This window comes from Phalacrocorax carbo, chromosome 6 (genome assembly GCF_963921805.1).
Source record: "Phalacrocorax carbo chromosome 6, bPhaCar2.1, whole genome shotgun sequence".
In the NCBI taxonomy this organism is placed as follows: Eukaryota; Metazoa; Chordata; class Aves; order Suliformes; family Phalacrocoracidae; genus Phalacrocorax; species Phalacrocorax carbo.
In genome coordinates, this window is record NC_087518.1 from 31,694,600 (window position 1) to 31,716,820 (window position 22,221).

At 53.7% G+C, this 22,221-nt stretch overlaps 1 protein-coding gene across 1 annotated transcript in view; it reads left to right on the top strand.

The window, feature by feature from the left end:
* The first annotated feature begins 2,606 nt into the window (after positions 1-2,606).
* PAPPA2 (pappalysin 2) overlaps positions 2,607-22,221 on the top strand; it is a 95,336-nt gene continuing 75,721 nt past the window's right edge. The window contains exons 1-2 of the mRNA XM_064454446.1: positions 2,607-3,102; positions 8,201-9,263. Coding sequence (XP_064310516.1) covers positions 2,607-3,102; positions 8,201-9,263 — 1,559 coding nt within the window. The remainder of the gene's footprint in view (positions 3,103-8,200; positions 9,264-22,221) is intronic.

Here is a 22,221-nt window from a genome sequence, read left to right on the forward strand (position 1 = left end):
GTGGCAGTGGCTGCAAGGGGAGCCTACCTGTGTGTGGATGGAGAGTGTGCTGGAGTCAGCACAGGTAATGATTTGTGTGCTCGGCTGCCTGCTCCAGTGGTTCCTTAAATCAGGCCAGGCTTGGGCTCGGGCAGGCAGGGCAGGGGGACCTGGGACTTGGCATGGCAGGGAGCCTTCCTCTGCTCTCACCCATCTCCTCTCCAAAAACGGGGCTCCTTGGTGGGCTTTCACTCCTTTGCCACTCCTGCTCCACACCAGCCCAACAGACAGCAGAGCTATTTGTGGGTGTCATTTTGTCAAGCAAGTGGCTTAGCCTGGGCCAGAGCCTATATATAGAGGCCTCACTTGGGTGCATTTTTGGAGGGTTTTATTGCTCTGATGCTGGATTCATCCCAGCCAGGCTGTCGCCAAGGAGGCAGCGCTGCTGGACCTCTCGTATGGCAGCACATGCTGCTGAGGGTCTCGTGCTCTTGCTTCTTTGGAATACCTGGTCTGATGGCCGGGTAGGGCAGGGTGTTGTGTGGCAAGATGATTAATAACCACTTAATAAGGTCACCACCATTCAAAATAAGCCATCCCATGGGATTCTTTCTTATCAGGCCCTGGTAGACAGGGCTATCAGGAGCTTGGTTCATTCCTGAATGAATACGCACTATAAGCAATGCTTGCTGGCATTGGCCCCAGGACAACACTCTTGCTGGGCCACCTCACCAGTGCCAAGTGCTGAGCTGGGTTACCTCGATATCCCCACTGCCAGTGGACAGGCACCAGTGCATTCAGTGCAGACAGGAAAGCTGCAAACCTCTTCTCTCCTCCTCCCTGTGAGTGATGGGTGCTCATGTTATCCTTGGAGGTTGTTCATGCCCCAAAGGGCAGCTTCTTGGGAGCTTCTCGGGCTCCTTTGTATGAGCCATCCCTGCTCTGTCTGGCCTTGTTCACTCTTTGTGTGCCCTCCCTTCCTCTCGAGCCACCTCCAGCCCAGCCTTGCCATGCCCTTACCTGTCCACATGCTTACACCTAGTTTCCCCCTTCCTGGGGGGGTCAGTGAAGCACCCCTCCTAACTCTCAATCTTTTTCAGCACTGATTTTTTCTATCTCTCTCACTAAAGCATCCTCCCGTCACCCTCCCACCTTGAGAAGACAAAAAAACCCAACCCAACCCCAACCCCACACAGCCAACTCCTGTTGTTTGTTCTTAAATCCCTTCCCTCCTGCCTCACTGGTTTGAAAGCCTGTACCCTGGAAGGGGCCTCCCAGCTTTCGCTGGCAACCCTGCTTCAGACTGACCGCCACAGATAGTGCTTGGGAGTGAAAAAAGAAAAAAAATAATGAAAAGAAAAAAAATCTCTCCATGCTGAAGTTTTCCTCATCTCCTGTGGCGCATGCTGGTGCAACAGCATCTTGGGAGTGAAGAGGAAAATCTGGGGGCTTGTTTTCTCACTCATATGCTTTGAACAGCTCTCCATTGGCAGCACCAGTGCTGTATCCACTGGCAGGGTGGTGGGTGAGATGCGTCTCCCACCACTTCCCGCTCCCTCGGTGCGGGTTTTTTTGGCTTTCGGATGTGGCTTTTTTCCTCTCACCCAGATAAGGTGCCTCCAGCCCACCTTTCTGCTCGTGGGATCATTATTTGGGCAGGGGAAAAAAAAAACAAACCTAGAGAGAAAAAGTAGCAAAATTTCTGGCTAAGGGGGGACCCTGGGTCTCTTCGCACACATTGAGCCTGAGATCACTTCTCCCCTCCCGGGGGAGGGCTGAGGGGGGTGTCCCCTCCTTTCCTCCCCCCTAGGTGGTGGAAATGGAGGATGGAGGTGAGGTGGGCAGGCAGATATCACACCCTGAGCTACACCAAGAAAAAACACGGGCACGTTTCAACTTAGAAAGAAAAATAAAAAACTCCAAACCATTAAAATAAAGAAGGGAAAAGAAACTAAGTGTCGGACTGCCAAGAAGAGGAATGAGAGAGGCAGCGAGTGGGGCTGCAGGGAAGGCTGATGGGCAAAGCTAAGAGCAGCCCAGGACAGGGCAGGTGCTGCCGGTGCTGCCCCAAAGCCACGGGGGCGGGAAGGGGATGCGGAGGGGACGCATACCCACGGGGCGTTGGGTCCTCTCCGCATCCCCTCCCCGCCAGCATCCTGGGCAGAGCCCGGGAGGGCGGAGGGAAGGGAGGGCGATGCTCCGCTCGGGGTTTATTAGATTGGACATAATCATCTTTAAATAAGGCAGCCCCCCCCCTCCACACCCCTCCTTGGGGGGGGGAGCGGAGCGCCTCGGGGCTTTCTAGATAAGGGCGTCAAACGCATCTCCCGCTCCCGCAGGCAGAGCCGGGCAGCGCAGAGCCGCGCAGGGGCTGCCGTGCCCCGGGAACCCTGGCTGCAGGCAGAAGGGGGGTCCCCGCCGCGGTGCTCTCTCCCTCCTTCCTCCTCCTCCTCCTCTTCCTCCTCCTCCCTCAGGAACAGAGGGGAGGAGAGCGGTGCAGGGGAAAAGTTGGGGGCAGCGGCTGCGGCGGGGGCCGGGGGAGGATGCCCCGGCGCTGCCGCCCGCCGCCCCCCTGAGCGCGCCCCCCTCCCCCGGGGCCGCCCCCCCCTCCTTCGTTCTCAAGGAGGATGCTGCGCGGCGGGGCCCCCCTGGCCGCGCTGCTGCTGCTGGCGGCGCTTAGCCTGGCCCGCGGGGACCCCCGGCCCCCGGCCCCCCCGCCGGTCCCCGATTGCGGGATGGAGACCCCGAGCCGCCGCGCCGCCCCCCCGCATCACCCCTACGGGCTGTACCCGCAGGGTCCCGGCGCGCACGGGGTGCTCGGCGCTGCAGCCCCGCCGGGTTCCGGGCGACCGCGGGGCCGGAGACCGCGGGGAGCCGGGGGAGGCGGAGAGGGACCGGGGGGCGAGGAGGACGGCCAGGTCCGGAGGGAGAGGCTGCGGGACCGGGAGCCGCAGGTGCCGAGCCCCCCCCGGCAGCGGCCGCTGCCCGCCCTGTACTTCTCCGGCGGCCGGGAGCAGCTGGCGGCGCGGCCGGAGGCGCTGCCCGACATCCCGCGGGAGCAGTTCACCCTGGAGGTGTGGGTGAAGGCGGAGGGCGGACAGAGCAACCCGGCCATCATCGCAGGTAAACCCCGTCCCGCCGGCGGGCAGGCAGGGAGGGATGGGGACCCGATCCCGCAGAAATCCCCGGGGTGGGGGGGGCTCGCCTGCCTTCTCCGCCGTGGCAGGTGACTCCCCGCGCCCCAACCCGTCTCGTCAGCACCCCAGGCGTCAAATATTCCTCCTTCCCTTGAGAGCAAACCCTAAAATATCTCCTCCCCTCTCTTTGCCTTCCCGCCCCCCCGACCCGTCCTTCCAGCCCGGCCTCCCCCGGCTCCTCTCTAGTTTCTCCCCTCCTCCCGCCGGGAGCTGGAAGGTCCCTTTGCGGGACACGGTTCCCCCGACCTCCCCTAACCCCTCATTCCTCGTTCCCCGGGGCTGCGGGATCTCCGGGGGCTTTCCGGGCCTCCCCGCCGGGTTAAACGGCCGCGGGTCCCCGCCCGCCCCGGCCGGGGTCCCGGCGGGTCCCCGGGGCCGGCGGCCGCACGGTGGCAGCCGCGCCGCACGCACGGCCCCGGCTCCCGCATCCCCCGCGGGCTCCCGGCCCCGAGGGCTCTGCAGCGCGGCTCCCCGGGGCAGAGCGCGGCCCCGGATGGTTTTTCTACTGGGATTTACCCCTTCGCCCCACCAAGCTAAGAAATAGGCAGGTGATGGAGAGCCTGGGGAGATAGAGGGGACTGGCACGTGGGGGGTACGGAGCGGGGCAGATGTCACCTCCCGCAGCGGTGCTTCACGCGGCCATGCCGGGACGGGCGTTCGTGGCAGGGTAGAAGCACGGCAGGACAGCGCAGTGAGTGGCAGCATCAAGATGTACTGCTCCCATGGGATCCCTCTCAGGAGACCGCGGGGGCTGCTGTGTTTCTGTGCTGACCGGCTAGGGAAACCCCTCTCTCTATCCTAACTCTCCCTCCACTTGCCATCGCTTCACTGACTCCTCCATCTGCTTCGCTCACCCACCTGGCCCCTTTCATGAATTTATCTCCCCGGCTCGTCGGGGTTATAGCCACCTCTTTGCTGCAAAAGGGGTAGGAGGGTCAGGATAAAGGCTGGGTGGCAGAGAGGAAAAGCAGCCGTGTACAGGGGAACTACCTGGCGTTCACTTCGCTGCCCACCTTCCCACCACAGAGTGGTCCCTGCTGCCTCCCCTCCGGCAGGCAGCGGCTCGGGATGCACGGAGCACACTTCCCAGACATTGCATCGGCAGCACAGCTGTTTGCATCTGGAGGTCTGGCCTGCAGGTGTTGGGTTTTACTTTTCCCAGCTAGCCAGCGGGGTTTTTTTTTTTCTTTCTTTTTTCTTTCTTTCTTTTTTCCCTTGCAGAGGGTGGGACGGTTGTTAGTGCTGAAAGCACCGCCCGTGAGCGCTGGCACTCACTCGGGTAATATCCCCTCGACTCCGTGCTCCAGGGTTTGAGTCAGCCCTAGGCACCTCCGGCTGTCTGAGTCACTGTCCTCTTCCCACCCTCTCCCTGCAGCTGGGACTGCGGGGCCGTGTGCGGGCGGCAAAGGGGGACAGGCTGGTGTTTCATGCGAGCAGGTGATTCAGGGAGCTGCCAGCCCTTTGGCAGGTGCCAAGTCTGCCTCCAGTCTGCTGCTCCTGCCTTGTCAGTAGAGAGGGGACCAAGCTGTGAGGTGGTCCAAAGCTGTGGAGGAGCTGGAGATGCTCCAGGTGTCCGTGTGCAAGGGAAGGAGGGAGGAAAGCTGGGCTGAGCATCTCCTAGCGTCACTGCCTGGGAAATAAGGCCAGGCTGAGCTCTGTCTGGGCAAAGCAAGCTGTCCTGTTGACTGGTGTGACTGGATTGAAGGCTAAGCTGCTGAGGCTTTCTTCCCATAGGTGTCACATTTTGCCTTAGGGCCATCCTGGATGGGGCTGTTTGTCCCTCTTAGCCCTTCTTGCATGGGGGGATTTCTGCTGGTGTATAACCTCAGTGCCCTGCTACAGCCACTGCTGGGGAAGGGGAGTGGCCTTTCTCATTTTGGGCAGCAGATAAGAGTCCTTTCATGCAATGTAATTTATTTTTCTGTCTTTTTTGTATTCCCTCCATCCATGCCTGCTCTGCTTCTGGTAAACCCCAAGGGGATTTCCCCTGGTGCCAGGCTGGGATTTGTTTTTACTCAGATCAAAGGTGGTTTTGCTGGGTCAGAAGATCCCTCACCAGAGCCAGTCCCAAACTTCTGCTGTGTCTAAGACCAGGTGTCTTCCTCAGGTCCCCAGGCTGCTCACCACTGCATGCCCCAAGGGTGACCACCCTCTCAGGCTGGCTGCTGTCATGGCACAGCTGGATGCTCCTGGCCTGTTTCAGGAGCTTCAGCAGCTAATTCCCCCCGGTACCTGAATCTCAAAGTGTGACTAAACTATTCCTTGAGCTGCAAAGCTCCTGGCCCCAGCGGGAGAAGATGCTGCTTTGAGAGTGGTCCTTACAAAGTGGCACACTTAATCTCTTTTGAGGCTTTTTCTCCATTAGACACCTTTCCTGGCAGACACTTTCTCTTCATGTTTTTTTTGCACTGTTGACAACCACTCTTGTTTAAAACTCCAAAGTTACCACCCTAAGCACTGATGAACACCACAAAACCGGTTACATTTCCCCTTTTCCACCTGATGGATTAGAGGCAGAGTTGCCCTTATGGGTGCTGACTTGATTGGCTTGTACCTCCTCTGCAAACAGCTCTTTCCCTTTCTGATGGGTCACCCCAGGACAAAATACCAAGTTCTCTGGCAAATCCAAGGGGCTTCCAGGGTTCATCAACTTGTCCCCTGGTGATTTCTTGTGGGAGCCCTCTGGATATGTTAGGACCTGGTGATGGATGGCTCTGCTTCACCATTCTGCAGTGGCTCCTGGCAGCGGGATGTGCTGCTCTGCCTGCACGCTCTGTGGCTGCAGTGGAGATGGCATCCCTGGCCAGATCTAGAAAGCACCAGCTGCTGCCTTAGTGGGTTTCCAGCCCCTGTTGTAGACCTGATCTTGGCCTTACTTACATCCTCTGATGAAGCCTCCAGATGTGGTTTTAGGCTCACTTAATGTTCTTTTGGCCAGTTTTGAAATTGTTAGGCACTTCCAGGCTTGGCTCCAGCATGGGTGTGTAAGGTCGCTGGCTCACACTCACCCCAGGAGGTTGTTCCACCCCGGATGCTGTTTGCCCTGGTTTTGCCTTAGTGTTTAATCAAATTTGGAGTGCTCTAAATTGTTACAAGGTGAAATGCATGAATTTTCCAAAGAGAGGAGGTACCAAGCCATGTCTCCTTGACCCTGGTGAGGACCAAATACTAGAAGATGGCTTTGAAGTGTGCAGGTCTAAGCACCTTTCAGCCAGCACCCAGCCCAAAAGCACTCTCCAGCTTTGCCTTCTCATGCCTGCAAGGCTCCTTTGCCTGCCTCCTGCTTCTTGGCTTCTCCGTCTCAACTTCCCCTTGTCTTTATGCTTCCCTTTCACAATCCACCAGAAAACAAGAGTTGGCCAAAATCCATCCACCCACAGAGGCTTTGTGCGTGACTGCCTTTGTAGTGAGCAGTGGCAGGGATCCGTGCCTGAGGTGGTTATGACCGTGGGACAGCCGAGGCCACAACCCATCTCATCCTCAGTGAAAGGGATGGATGGAGGGAGGAGTGCAGCTTCCTGGGGTGCAGCAGGGCTTGACCGTGACCTTTGCAGGCCGTGCAGACAGCATGTTTACAATGGCTGGCAGGGGAGATGTGGGGTCATGGTAACCTGGCTTCAGTCATATCCCCTGGATAAAATCCAGGAGGTCCTGCTCCTCCTGGAGCTCGTGCTCCTCTACACCTCTGCCTCTCTCCACTGGCCTTTTTGCTATCCCAGTGGCAGGTACAGTTTCACCACAATGTCATGCTGAGCATCCCCATGGACAAGTGAGGCAGTGGGACAAGGCAACAGTGCCTTGTTTTGGCTCACGATGCCTTGACACCATGGAGATGGGCAGGTGGTGCGTGTGATGGAAGCAGCACTGTGAGGAGCAGGAGAACCTGTACCGTTGCTGTGTCCCCAGGAGACATGGAGAAAAGTGGGCTGGAGCATAAGAAATATTGCAGCAGGCGCATAAAAAAGGCCTCTAGGCAGGGCAGCAGGTTTTGGCAGCATTGGGGCACCATTGCATCTGGAAGAAATTTGCTAGGGTGGAGAGCGGGAGAGTCGGTGCTCCCAGATGATGACACTGGTAGGGCTCAAAATGTGCCCTCAGGTTCGCTCACTGCAGCTGGTGACCCTGTGAACATCCCAGCTGTGGTGATTTAGGAGCCCAGAACCATTTATTTCAAGCAGCGGGTCCATTTCCCCTTGCCAGTATTTAAGTGCCTTAGCACTGATTCCCAAGGGCATTCAGTGCCTGCAGGCCTCTGGATCGTGACCATGGGCACTCAGCAGCCTGAGTTTTGGGGGAAGTCAGCACAGCTCCAGATCTTCCCCAGCCTAAAACATAGGTTTGCAACACGCTTGGGTGCACAGGGAAAGGCTGAGCCCAAAGCTATTTCTGGGGACGGATTAATGCTTGGGAGAGCTTTGAGGACTAAGGTGTGCACCCACCTGGTTGGAGGCAGCACATCCCTCCATCTTCCCCCTCTGACCCGTGCCTGTCCACACTGGATGCATGACTAGGAGGAAAACTGGAGCATAAAGGCAAGCTGTAAATCTGCCTGGAAGCTGTTGGGGAAGCAGTCCCTGGAGGAGGCTGTTTTGCTTTGGGTTGCTGTGCTCTAGTCTTAAAAGCTTTGGCCCGCAGATAAAAAGCTTAGCCTCTAATCCTATCCTGCAGGAGTGCTCCTATGAGAGCATCTCAGAAACACCTCCCTCTGGCCTTTCCTCCTGTCCATGCTCTTCCTCCCCTCTCCATCCCACCTCTCTGGCTCTGCCATTCCTCCTGGCTACTCTACCTGCTCGTCCAAATTATTTTGGGTGGTGGCTGAGGTGTCACCCCGGTGCAGCACCCGTTGCCCAGCCTCTGGCTACCTTCATTTACCCATGGCAGTGGCAGAGGGAGCCTCCCCACAGCCCTGTCAAGAGCTGTCCCACTGCTGAGGACCTGGCTCATACTCCAGGGAGCAGCGGCAATGCTCTCCAATCCTCACCAGCTCTCCTCTCTCTCCATCCTTGTCCCTGTCCCTGCTGCAGGTGTCTTCGACAACTGCTCACACACGGCCAGCGATAAGGGCTGGGCACTGGGCATCCGCGCCCTGCAACTCGGTGGCAAGAAGGATGCCCGCTTCTTCTTCTCCCTCCGCACGGACCGGGCGGCCACTGCCACTGAAGTGACCGCCTACCACCGCTACCACCCTGAGGCATGGACACACCTGGCCGCCAGCTATGATGGGCAGTGGATGGCCCTCTATGTGGATGGGGCACGAGTGGGCCGCGCCAGTGGGCAGGGGGGACCCCTGCACAGCGCCTTCATGGCCTCCTGCCGCACGCTGCTGCTGGGGGGAGATGCCTGGGGAACCACGCACACTTTCCGGGGACATTTGGCCAGGCTGGCCCTGTGGCGGGAAGCCCTGTCCCAACCCCATCTTCAGCGTCCCTTTCTAGAGGGTCCAGCCAGGGGTGCAGCAGGGCTAGCTCTGGCTTCTGGCTTCACTGCCCCAGAGGAGCACTGGGTGACTTTTAGGGAGGGTTCCTTCCCCCGGCAGCGGGTGCTGCCATCCCCACCATCCCCTGTCCTGCGGCCACTAGGCCCCCCTGCCTGCGGGCAGACCGCCTGCGATAACGTGGAGCTGGTCTCCCACTACAACCAGCACTGGCCACTGCGGAGTGGGAAGGCAGTGCGGTACCGGGTGGTGAACCTGGCAGAGGACAGCGGTGGGCGACCAACAGTCAGCTGGGAGCAGGTTTGGAGGCAGCACCGGGCACTGAGTGAAGCTTTCCGACCTTACAACATCTCCTGGCAGCTCAGCTTGCTGGAGGTACGCAACTCCTCACTGCGCCGCCGCGCTGTCCTCCTGGGCTGTGAGCCCAGCAAGGTGGGCAATGAGCGCTGTGACCCCGAGTGTGAGCATCCCCTGACCGGCTACGACGGCGGGGACTGCCGCCGGCCCGGCCGCTGCTTCTCCTGGAAGCGCCGTGATGGCATCTGCCACATGGAGTGCAACAACATGTTGGATGATTTTGATGATGGTGACTGCTGTGACCCACGGGCCACGGATGTGGCCAGGACCTGCTTTGACCCTGACTCGCCCCAGCGGTAGGTGTGGGACTTATGGGGAGGGGTGGCATGTCAAGGGATGGGATGTACCCTCTCCCTGACACCCACTCTGTGCCTGGATGTTGCCTCTGACTGGCCATTTTCCTGCATGGGAAGGTGCACAGGTGTTTTCCTGTGGGATGGGGTGCTGTGCCATTAAGAGCAAGTAAATCCCATGGCACAGGATGGTACCCACCTGTGATGCCCTGCCATTAACTGTTTTCCCCCAAAAAATGAGCAGGGGTTGATGGGGAACTCCCTTCATGGGGATTCCCAGCGCAGAGCTGCTGGTCTCTGGTGACATGCCAGCAGGACTGCAGGCATGCCGGGGAGTGCAGAGCCGCCCCGTGAAAAGGGTGAGGAGTTCTCTGACCTCACTGCATGGGAGGCAGTGGGAGGATTGCTGCCCCTTCCCCACCTTCCCTGGAAGTGTCTAAAAGCCTGATTTCTTAATTTGTATGCCTTTGCCTGAGTGCTGGGTGGGGAGAAGGAGGTGACACTGCTAGGTGTGAGTGGCAGGATTTGGAAAAGTGTGGGTTGGCATGCGTGAGCCCCCCTGAATCTTGCCCTGCAGAGTGATGCCTGTGAGGAGATGTCCTTGGCTGCGCACAGACAGGGACTGATCAAACCCTGGGCCTCGAAGCCAAATGGTGGTTGGGGAGCAAACCCCCCTCTTCAGGCAGAGGCTGCTCAGTGCTGGAGGAGCATGCATACCTTTATGACATGCTGCAGGTGCAAAATGCCCTGCAAAACCCACATTGCTCTGTGGAGTATCAATGCACCGTGTTAGGGGACTCCTGCTCTCCCCAGGGCCCTTTGGAGGCAGCAGCTGGGTGAGATGGAGAGGGAGACCCCCCTCGCATATTGGGGGTCCCCCGGGCAGCAGGACCAGTATCCTTGGTGCGGTCGGCAACCTGTGGACATCTGCCCTCCTCCCTGCAGCCTCTGAAGGGCCAGCAGCCCTGCTGATGGCTTCCAGCGCTCGGGGCTCTGCCAAATGTGCTTTCTGACTGGAGATGGGGAAGGGAAAAAAAAGTCATGGCTATTCTTTTTTTTTTTTTAAGCTGTTTCTGTCTCGGTGTCAGAGAAAATTGCTTACTGCCTGCTGCTGACTCCCGGTGACAGGCAGATGTGCCCACTGGAGCAGGAGTGGTACAATGCAGATAGGAACATCTGGGGAAAAAAGCTGCAAGGGAGGGTTTTAGGGACACGTTACTCCTTTGATCTTCTTCTTTCTCCAACAGTTTTTTTTCCCCTGGGCTGTGGGAGCAGGCAGGCTGTGGCCATAAATCCTTTTTTTCCAAGCCTGCTTTCCTCTGCTGCTTCCCAGGTGGGACACACAGGGAGGAGGGAAGCAGGCATCTCTGCTTGGGTGGTGGCAGCAGGAGAGGAGCAGTGCTTCCCTTCCTCCCTTCCTGAGCCTTTCTTGCATACCCTTCAGTCATCTGAGAAAACACTGGAGGAGGATGGGCAGCCTTCCTTCCAATGCATCCCTCCAGCCATGGAGCTGGCATACCCTGCCTCTGCCTAAGCACCCTGCCAGAAGATGTTTTCCCATCCCTGGAAATCTCTTTGGTGACAGCCACCATCACGACCCTGTGCCTGCCTGTCCCCTTGTTTCCCACCCCAGTGAGCGAGCATGGGCAATGCTTTCCTGAGCATGCGGGAGAAGAGTGGCTCTCCTGCCTGCAGGATGCCTCTCCTGCCTGCACAATGGCTTTCTGCTTATGGTGGCCATGAGCATCCAATGCCACTCAGCCTTTGTGCCAGCAGGGCAAAGGCTCGATCCTTGCCCTCTGTGTGCAGTTAAAGAAATGTTTTCATCCTCAGACAAGAAGGGCTCCACCTTAAATTAAAAAAGGCCAAATTTTTGCTGGTATGAATCAGGGCTTCCATTTGTCAGGATTTTCCCCTGAAAGTTCGGAAAGAAAAAAAACCAAACCAAAACAAAACAAAAACCTTGCTTCTGTGGGAAAGGAATGGGAAAATGGGAACACTAGGGAAATAACAAATCTTTTGCAATTTTCTTTCCGCAGACCTCATTGGCCTGCGCAGAAGACAAGATTGATTGTTTGTAGGCTAAGCTCTGAAAAATGAAATCCGGTGTGCCCGGCATTTGGGAAATGTGAGTTGAATTCTGCTGCTGCTGCTAAGCTCTTCTGAGCTGCCGTTCACCCGCTTCTTCAGAGATGCTGGTGGACATCCACCCTCCCTGGGTTCATCCCTACTGAGGGTACCCTGGCTCCTGGGGAGGAATATATATGTTTGTAGGAAAACCACTAGGAAATTGGTAGTATGGGGTTGGGAAAAGCCAAGGCGAGCTTGAGCTTGCCCAATGGCATGGCTAGGTTGGTGTTTTTCCCCCAAAGTCAGTGGATGAATCCCAAGATACATGAGCAGGCAACCTTAGCCCAAGGGGTTTTGTTCAGGCAGAGCTCCCACTGACCGAGTACCTCTGGGTTTGCTCATAAGGTATTATACTTAAATGAACATTTATGAGGAGTGGGGCAGCTGGGGAAACTACAGAAGGATTTTAAGGGTGGAAGCCAAAACGGGAGAAATAGTGTGAAATAAAATTTAACAAACTGCAGAAAGGCAGCACAATAGGAGCCAGGTGCTTCGATGTGAACAACAGCTCTTGGTCTGTAACTGGAGGAGAGCAAGCGAGTGAGCTGGCTGCTGCTCTGCCGAGATGCCTGTGCTTTTTCATACCTGCTGGAGAACCACGTGCCAGAGCCCAGGAGGGAGCTGTGGCTTTGGGAGAGCTGGGGGAGAGGGAAACCCTGTTGAAGGCAGTGTTCCCCAAGTCTTTCAGATGAAGGTGGTAAGACAAAAATCTTGGGTTCTTTATTCATGAAGTAAATCAGCTCTACTGTATTTCATTTCAAGGCTCTCACAAAGAGTCGTTTGGATGTGAATGTTTCTTAGTATGGCCAAAAATAACCCAAATGAGAAAGTCAGAGTGAGACACTGGGCAATCTCTTACTAGCATTGTAGACAGATTCAGTCTACATGATGAAGGGTCTCGATACTTTGTCTTGCCTTGCATGACCTTAAGCACTCATGCAAAAGCTTTTACCACCTCAGCACATCCCTCATTTAAAATCTCCTTCCCTCAGGCTACAGTTTTGAGAAAGGCAAATCAGAGGGCGATGCCTTAGGAGCAGCAGTAGCTCTAGTGCTTCTTAGCTGGTGGACATCTCAGTATACTTCCAGGGCCACACTTGGTGCTAGCATATACTCCCGCCCATGCTTAACGGGAGGGAAATGTGGTTTGGAAAGAGGATTCTAAAGCTCTCGTGGGGATGGACCCCACTGTAGCTGAAGTAGGAGCTGCCCCCAGCTCTGGGGTAGGGGGTGATGCTGAAATGATGGCAGCATTGCTATGCTCATTGCCAGGCCATCAAGCCGTCTTGCTGAGCACTTCCTGCACATCCTCTAATAGCATGGGGGACAAGACAAGTCCCACTGTGCTCTGAGCCAGCTGGGTCACCACCCACATGTAAAACCCATTGGTGGGACTGTGTGCTTGTGGCTGGAGGGAGACTTGAGTGAGAGCTCAGGTGAACAGCTGAGCATAGATATCCCTGCAAGGCAGCACAACAGGAGCCATAGGAAGCAAGTCAAGGATTCTCATTCACCCTGACCCACTATATGAAGAACAGGGGAACAGGCAAGGGCAGGAAAGCTATATGCTCTCATCCTCCACCCACTCTCATCCTGATTGAAGGCTTTTTCCAGGAGCTGCTGGCAGTACAATGCCAGGGTCTAGAGTAAAATTTGCCTTGATTTGCTGCAGACACACATCTTGCAGTGCCTGAGAGCAGTTTTAATTGGTGCTCTTGGAAGGAAAGCAGCAACAGCTCATTAACAGCAATTAACACTCAGCAAGGGTCCCCCTCAGGCAGTTAGTCAATGAGAGTCTGGTGTGTGACACAGTTAATGTGAAAAGAAAAACTGGAGGGGAGTCTGCAGAGCAAAGCGGATGAAGGCAGAGCTGCTGGACCTTTCCTCTCACTACCCAAAGTAATGGCCAAAATAACCAAAGTGACAAAAGGACGTGAAAAATGGTGATGCCTCTCCAGCCAGCCTCTTGGTGGCCTCCACTGGGATGACCACAGCTGTGATATTAAAGTGTGTCTGATTAACAGGACACTTGATGGACTTCAAAGCAAACTTAGCTACCCTCCCATTCTAAGGGAAGGACGGTTAATTGAGTTAAGGCTGCTTGGAAACCTCCTGCTGTTTAAGGGGTGTCTTCAAAAGCTGATCCATATTAACATCATTGAATATCTCTTGTGGACAACCCTTGAGAATGAACGAATCACTCTGAGCTATTCTTTGGCACTTAAGCAGCCCATTGTCAGGGGATGTTGAGCTGAATGTGGTTGAACTGATAGCATAAAAGGTGTAAAACTGAGAGAAGGGTAGGTAAGGATGGTGTCTTGGGGCAACAGCTGACCCACCCAGACCTTAGCCCCAACCAGATGGTAAGATCATGTTCAAATTAGCTGCTCACTTTCCATCTGCTTTCCCTTGCTACAGGAAACCTTAGCAGATCCTTCTCACTCTCTGAGAAGGTGGGCGTGTGCACTGTTATTTCAAATTGATAAGCCTTGGGAAAAACCAATGCTGTTGCAGGGCATAGATTCAACTGGAAATGATAGGTGTCTGCAGACACCTTCATTTGCTGCTTGTGGTGGTTGGTAACTTGAAGGATGATGGAGACAACAATTCAATGCAAGCTATTGAACTCACTGCCTGTGAAGTGTAGAGTAGGAGGGACCATTTGCTTGGCTGATGCTCCTGTGAGGAAAGCATGGTTAGGAGGCACCCCTGCTCAGGACCTGAGCTCTGGCTGTTTTTTAGCTCCCTCTGGCACCTCTTTGAGTCCTACTGGCCCATACTCAAATTTTGACCTGATGTTTCCAAAGGGCCAAGCCTCAAGCGCTGGACTCAGGGCTTGTAAGTATGGTTGTGAGGAGATGGGTGCTTTGGAGACACCAAAGCTTGCAGTAATGGGTTCACTGACTTTTTAGCTTGTTCAGTAATAAACAGGGCTTTTTGCTGGAGCCTGACAGTTTCTTGGTGGATGCTTTAAAGTTTCATGAGAGTGGTTGGATTTGAGCTCATCGAAACCTTATTTGTTCCTTGTAGGAAAGCCCACTCTCTTTGAGCTTTCCCATTGATTACTGATTTCAAAACTTCTCAAAGAGAGAAGGGATTGTCCTTGGTAGAGCCCATTATATCAGGCAGGCAAGATATCTACCAAACTGCTTGCTCATGATGGGGCTTGGAGAATGTGCCTCTGGGTGACTCAGCTTACCCAGAGCCCTAGCTTGGGGGTAAAGACCCCAAATCTGCTTTTGACCTTCTCAAAGTACACTGGAGAGATTATAATCTCTCCCAGCATGGACTGAAAAATAAAAGGAAAATATAGCTGTGGGCAGTAACCTCAGATGATGAGAGGTCTACAAGGAGAAGGTCAGGAGTGGTAGAGGGGGTGGAAGCACATGCGGCAAGACCAGGGTCTGACACAGCCACTCCAATGTGGCATCAGGCCAGTGGGACTGTGGAAGTGACTCCTTTCCAGGGGGGAGATGGCAGCAAGGTGCAGCTGTCCAAGGGACCATGCAAGGTATTGGGGACCATGCAAGGTAAAGAGCAGAGGTCTCCATATCAGAGTGGCTTTTGGAAGGACCAGAGCTTTGTTGTGTTACCCCAAGGGGCAGAGAAGCAGGGCTGGAAGAGGAGCATGAGGGTATAGAGGTGTCCAGGTCCAAGGGCTGGTTCCCAGCCTCTGGCTTTGGCACTAGCTAAAGCAGCTTGCTTTGTATAGCAAGCTGCAGCATACTGCTGATGCGCTCAAATCTTCCATGTGTTTTGGGGTGCTAAAAGTAGGAAATAAAATCTTCAGTAATGCACTTTTTTTTTTCCTTTTTTCCTTCCCAAGGTAGAAGGCTTGGGGGTTAATTTCCAATAAGCCTCTATTAGAGGATGTCTCACTCACTCCTGCAAGCCTTCCTTCAAGCATGGAGCTGCCAGACAGCATGTTCCTCGAGGAAACTGCTAGGTCCCCCCAGGGGTGACCACGTCTCCATGGGAGAGGGAGAACACGACCTGTGTGTGAATGAGGGGAGAGGACCCCTGCCCAGTGGCTGCAGGCAGCCTGTGTGCTTTCGGGGAAAACAGCTGTCCCAGATGTGAGCTATTGTTCTAGCAAACACCACTGTCCTGGGGGCTCACTTAAGGGGGGCCGATTGTATCGGGATGTCAATTGTGAAGGAACAGCATGTGTCTGATGGCTGGGGGTATGTGTGTCACTCTTTGTCCTCATGCTCAGCCCTCCCCAGAGCTCCTCCTCGTCCGATTGTACCCTTACCCATGGGCAGAGAACACCAGCAGAGACCCCGGCCAGGCTAGCAAGACCCCCCGGAACCCAAACAGCAGGGCGGCGAGGAGCTCAGCAGCCATCTAGTGGGATACCATTAGCTTGCCATTGATGGGGTCTCTGGGGTGATTTAATCTGCGTTTGGGTTGGCAGGCTGAGCCACAGCCATTGGAGTCGTTAAGTGAACATACTGCTTTTAGTTTTCCTTGGCCAGCCACCACCATTATTTAGGAAATCAAATTGCCCCTTTGCAGAGGGTGATGGGGCAAGAGGGAACGGGTCCATCAGAGCCCAAACCCACCAAGACAGTGTGAGGCAGAGGACTTTGCTGGGAGGCTTTGGGGGAGGGCAAGGATGCTCAGCCTTTGTGACTGTTGCCTGCCAAGGGCTGTGCTGGGGACCAAAGGCAGCCTCAGATTATTTTTTGTTTGTTTGTTTGTGGTTAATGTATGATTGTTACATTACAAAACTTCCCCAATAAATTATCTTGCATCCTTTTTATATCTGTGAGGAAGGCATTTTTAGAATGCTGGCTTGTGCGCGCCGCGTTCTGGCTGGGACACCCAATTGCCTGGACCTAAAAATAAGTTGGAGGCTTGGGACTTGGTTTTTCCCTGTTTTGGTTTGTTTGGTGTTTTTTTTTTTGTTGTTTGTTTTTAATATATAGATTAAAAAAAGCAGTGGGGGGATGTTTGGCTTGAATAGATTTATTTTCCTGGTTTTTCCTGTCTCAATTTCTTTCCTGACCAATATCAAGGATGCAGGTTTTTGCCCTTTGGTGAGAATGTTAGTATGAATGTAGCAAAGTTTTGGATCTTTGAGCAAGACTGGATGTTATCATAATGGTGAAGAGTGCCTGAGTGGGGTTTATTGACCACAGGGCTATGTGGTTTGCCTTGCAGAGGAACTAGGAGCTGTTAGCTTAATGCCCCTGGGAGCATCATCCCTGCTCAGCAAATTTGTCCACAGTTGTCAGCCCTGTTAAAGGGTCCTTCTTCTGCTAGTGCCTAGGAGTTTTCAGTCTGAACAGGTGAGGCAGGCCAGAGACTGGAAGTGTGGCACCCTGGTCTTCTGCCACACTTTCACTGACTTCTGCTGCAAGGCCGTACTGCCCCACTGATGCAGGCAGTGCATTTCAGCCTGCTGTGGGCTCATCCAAACATCATCAAAAATCCTTCCTCAGCCTGACAGTGTCTCTGTTTCCTTTTCTTCTGCCCTACTAGTCAGGGAGGCTGGATGAAGAAGAGAGACTAACTTTTGCTTGTCACCTGGTGGTCACCAGAACCGATTTTGGAGATGACCTCAAGCAAGGGGCTCTGCCTCTTCCACCCATGCAGAAAACAGCTTGTGGTCTGGCCCCTCTTTCAGGAAGGGACCAAGCTGCCTCCTGTTACATGTTAGTCCATGTTTCTCTCCAGCCCCGCCTGGTCTTAGCACGGAGCTCCACATACAATCTCTCTCCTGAGACCTGGTGCTGAAGATGGTGTTGGTTCTGATGTGCATCTGTCCTAGCTCTTTGGCTGGAGACAGGCTTTAGGCACTAGTGTGGCACATCCTCACTGCCACATGTGCTGTAGGGGTCATCTTCACCATTCTCATCCAGTCCACAGCTCTCCCTCTTTCCCACCAGCTCTCTGAGACCTGTCCTGCAGAGGAGGATACTGTGGAGATGGGTGGGAAAAGGAGGAGGCACTGGTGAAAAGCTGGACACTTGCTTTCCATTGAACAGCAGTGGGATGTGGGTGCCCAACTTCTCTAAGCTCCTTTGAAAACCCGGCACAGCAAAGATCATGTCTTCTAAGGTGTTTGCGAACACCTGCCTGTGCTGCGGGCAAGGGTATCTGGGAAAACTGAGGCATAGAAGTCATAGACATCTTGCCCCCAAGTCGTGCTGCAATGAGGTACTGCCATTGAGGCTGAGGCTCTCGCCTCCTGCCTCTTAGTCCCTGGATGGGGAAGAGAGGCATTTAATGAAAGGAGATGAAGCTGCTCGGTCCTGGCTAAATGCAAGGCAACCAATGATGCTCTCATTTATGCAGCCCCACTTTGTCTGGGGTGCTTTGCTGAGCCTCCTGGCCCTGAGGGTCTGCTCAGCCATGTGAATTCCATGCAGTGCTGGGGAGGCCAGGAGCACTACACCCACCTGCGTTATCCCCTCTGACTTCCCTCAGCAGATTGTGAACTGCACTGTAGAAATTAGCAGTGAAATTCAGGCTCCTGGGGACATGGACTCTTCTGCAGAGACATTAAAACCTTCCTAAACCTGGAATGTTGCTTTGTATTTTTGCTGCAGGCAAAATGTAAGAGAAAGCTGATTTACAGATCTACTCTTGTGGTTAGGTGGGACAGGGCTTATCTGTGCAACCTTAGACAGGAAAAAGTGCTGTAAGACTTAGTCCTGGCCTGGGATATTGTTTATTTTGCTTTGAAACAAACAATCCAGGCAGAAAGTAAACCATACCTGGCTTTGTTTAGCTTGGAGCCTGCTCTAGAATAACTTGCCACTGTTGAGTTCTGCCTCGCAAAACCGCAAGGGGCTGCAAACATATTTCTCCATTTCCCCGGCGCTTCTCACTTGTCCTCTCTCACACATGTTCTGTATAACACCAGCATCTCTCCAGCCAGCATCAACACTATCAAAAGAAGGCAAGTGCTTACCCTGTGTGGTGGATAGTGAGCCTCTCCAAAGTGTGTCAGTGTGTGCTGGAGTGGGGATGCTGCCTGCACTGGGCTTTGGAGCCTGGCCACCCAGAGCAATGCTGGGCTCCCCTCCTTCCCTAAGCTGCTTCTTTGCTGCCTTTCTCCCTGGCAGGGCTCCCTTCCTTCCCCTAAAAGGTTCAAAACTGGACCTTTAACTCTGTTTCTTTTGAATTTTTCAGATAAACTCCCCCCAGACACTACTATTTCCCTGTTTTCAGGGATGATGCCTCATGACAGCTCCCTTCTCCTTACAGCTCCTGCAGATGTGCAGTAGCTTCCTGACTTGCTAGGTACACTGATAGGTCTGTGCTCTTGCAGATGGCGAGGCATGTGCTCTGGGGGAATGACAATGTGTTTTCAGAGGCCACCATGATGGTCTGAGCCTCTTTCATGCCCACTGAGAGTGAGGGGTCAGTGCTGGGTGCAGGTAGAAAGCCCAAACCAGCAGGCTCCTATCACCCAGGCATGCACAAGCCTTGGGGTTTGTACCCAGAGCCTGTACTTAGCCAGCAGCATTGCTCCTTCCTGGCATTATCTTGGGGTTCTGGGAGGGAAGCGAGTGTTCCTGCAAGCAGGTCAACCCTGTGTTATGGACTTGCTTGGGGATGGCAGTGGGAAACACCTTACCGGGATAGAAGCAGGCAGTGACCTGCAATATTTGTCTCCTTTGCTTATTCCACTGATGATAATGAGATGCAGCAGGCTGTGGGTCTCAACTCTGTAATTCCTTCTTTGTTGGGGCTTGGAAGGGGAAGGTAAGAGGGAGCGGGAGGACAGATGCCCCTCTGAAATTTGGGAGTTTTCAGGTCCTTGGGTTTTGTCTGGCTTATTCTACAGCAATGATATGTACCCAGCCTTGCTGTCCTGCACATGCATGGCTTTGGGAGTGGCTGAACCCACAGACTGGTTTCAAATGGGTAACAATCTTGGGCATCTCTGTTCCTGCAGGCTCGCAAAAAAGGCAGCCAGGATAGGGGAGCTGCCCCTGTGATGGGCGAAGGTGAGGAGTAACTGCAACCTGTGCTGAGCCTTTGTAGACCTTGGAGAGCTGATGAGGGCAATAACCCTAAATACATGCTTTAGTTGGCAGGGGGTCGTGGGGAGCTTCAGTCAGTGCTCAAAGACACCATGAAATAAATATCAGGGTTTAGTCGGTTCGTTGCTTCCGGGATTACTTCTCAGTAATTAGTACATTACTTTGGAGTTCATGGCTTTTGATGTTTTTGGTATGTGTTAACCCCAGATAAGCCAAGATTTCTGCCTGGGACTTTCACTATAGGATTGTCAACTGGGAGCCTGTAAGCTGAGTTTAAACCCAGGAGTCTGAGGCACATGTGGCTTTTCAGCTCCCAAGGAGCTCTCCCTGGGAACAATGGCGGTGCATGTTCCACAAAGGATGAGAGATGGTCCATGTGTCCTCTGCTCCCACCATGAGAGCAGCTGGGAGCCCAGCTGCTCTGAAAGCCTGACTCTGCATTGCTGCCTGGTCTAATGAAAGACATCCCCATACTTTGATGGGTCTCAGATGGGTCATGTGTTTTAAGATGATCTCACACATGAGGAAATGGTAAGCCTCTCTGAGGAAGAGATGGCCATGATTCACTCTGATAGAAATAGAAAGGCCAAACAAGCAAATGGAAACTCCCTATTGACCAGGTCCCTGCAATTTAAAAAGCTTTTTACTACCTATTCCAGTATGCATTTGAAAATCATATGCATTTACTCTTATGTACTACAATCAGATGGTTTTTAAGCCATTAAGGCCCATTGGGTCAATAACCACCATTTTCAAAAATCTATTAAATACCCATTTCCGTGGAAATAGAGCTTCTACAATTGATCATGGCTACTAACTCCCATTAAAACAAACCCCAAATGCTATCAACTCCCCCAAGATGCAGAGCACTAAAACGCAGATTGCCAGGACAAATTTATCCCAGGGGAAAGCTGATGGCCCATTATGCTTAAGCAACACAAGAATTGTCACACAAGCCAGGAAGTTTATGGGACTTGCATGGATTTGTCCTCCCTGAGGGGGTAAAAAGGAAGGTTCACGGGGTGAATTGGTAGCACTAACACAAGCTCAAAGCCAGGCTCCTGTGGGAGTTTTTTGGGAAACATTTGACATATTTTGTACTAACTTGCAAGTGTGTGCAGGCTTTGGTTGTTTGGCAGAACCAAATGATGCTTTAGGGCTGAAGTATTGTAAGAAATGCTAAATTTGTGGGTCTGTTCTTGGCAGCACAGGGTTTTCCACATTGAATTATACAAAGGTGTCACACTTCTGAGGTTGTATAAGGAAAGATGATGAGACGATGACCTTGCAAATATGAGGTCCTTGTGTCTCTGTCCTGGGAAGGAAGCCCTTTGGGGCTCTTGGTGTTATGGTGGACCCTAAAGCAGGCTGTGGGGCTGTGAATGTGGTGGGACTGCAGGGGATCCCTGCAGGTTGCCTCTGAGTGACAAATAACTCAAGAGATGGAAGGCTATCTACCAGGGGCTTGATAATGTGGGGGAGAAGGGGTGGGAAGAGTGGGCATCCCCACCGCAATGTTGCTGGTGGGACGCAAGAGCTGTGCCAGTCCTAAAATGTACTGTGGAGCAGAGAGACCCTGCATGTCCCTGCTGAGCACTGGTGATAGAGGTTTATAGTGCTGGGAGGTCCACCTCAGGAGGTGACCCAAAGGGCTGGCACCCATCAGTGTGGCTGTTGCCTCATCTGAGGGCAGCCTCCAGTTCTCAGGGGAGGCATTGAGGATGAGGGAACAGAAGTGCAGGAGAAAGGGATCCCAGCTTGATGAATCCTCCATCTTGGTTTGGCAGAGAAGCAGAGGAGGGAAATTTGCAATCCAGCTGTCCTTTCTGATTAGGGCTTTGCTGCTTACTGTCTCTGCCAGACAGCAACAACTCTCAGGACGCGGGCTGGCTGCTGGCGTCAGCCAAAAGCTGCTGTGCCCCCTTGGAGGAGAGGTCAGATAGTCCCTGCCGAGCCAGAGGCCACACTTCCCTTTTTTGTCTCCCTTCATGCCTCCTTCAATCATCTTCACTGCAGCCGTGGATTTCTCTGCTGTGCATGCCTGATCCTGACCCAGCGCTCCTCTTTCTGCTGCCATGTCTCCAAGCCCTTTCTTGCTCGGGGATGATATCTGCACTATGGGGCCATGTCTAGAAGCCTCCTCTGTGAGGCCACTGCAGAAAGATGCCCCTTCCCATCCAGCAATGTCATGATGTACTTGGGCTGGGAATGGAGGAGGCAATGTGGTGAATTGGTCTCCTCTTTCTTAAACGAATTTAATTTGAGGCTAGCAAAGGGGAATGCTTGCATTCCTGTTCCTGGGGGAGAGTGTAGACATCTATCCCGAGAGCAAATGTGTGGCTTTCTCCTGGGTTCGTAATGTAATGGCTTCTCTGTCACACACCAGGACCCTTTGGGATTGTTGCTGGCTGGTCCTGGATTGACTCCTCTGGGAGATCAGGAGAGACTATAGGTCTATCAAGTAGCCACAACAATCGGATGTTTTGGGAAACTGAAATACAAATTGGACAAAATGCTGGTGCTTGGGTCCAAATGAGTGGTCCTCAAAAACTTCACCTCCCCCTAAGATGTACTAGGGCTGGTGGTGGTATACTTCAGTTATAGCCAGGAAACCTACACAGTCACATTCTCTGCTGGGAATTCCCAGTAGAGCCATCCCAAGAGGCCCTCAGACAGGCTGTGATGCCCATCATGTGTGTGGCAGCTAGCAGCTAAGTGAGGTGGTAAGCCAGCCTTGGCCTGAGGGTGCAAACATCATGAAATCAGTGTTTTCCAATGATCCAGTATCTGATGCACATGTGATTAATCTGTGCTGAAGGAAGAGCCACTGA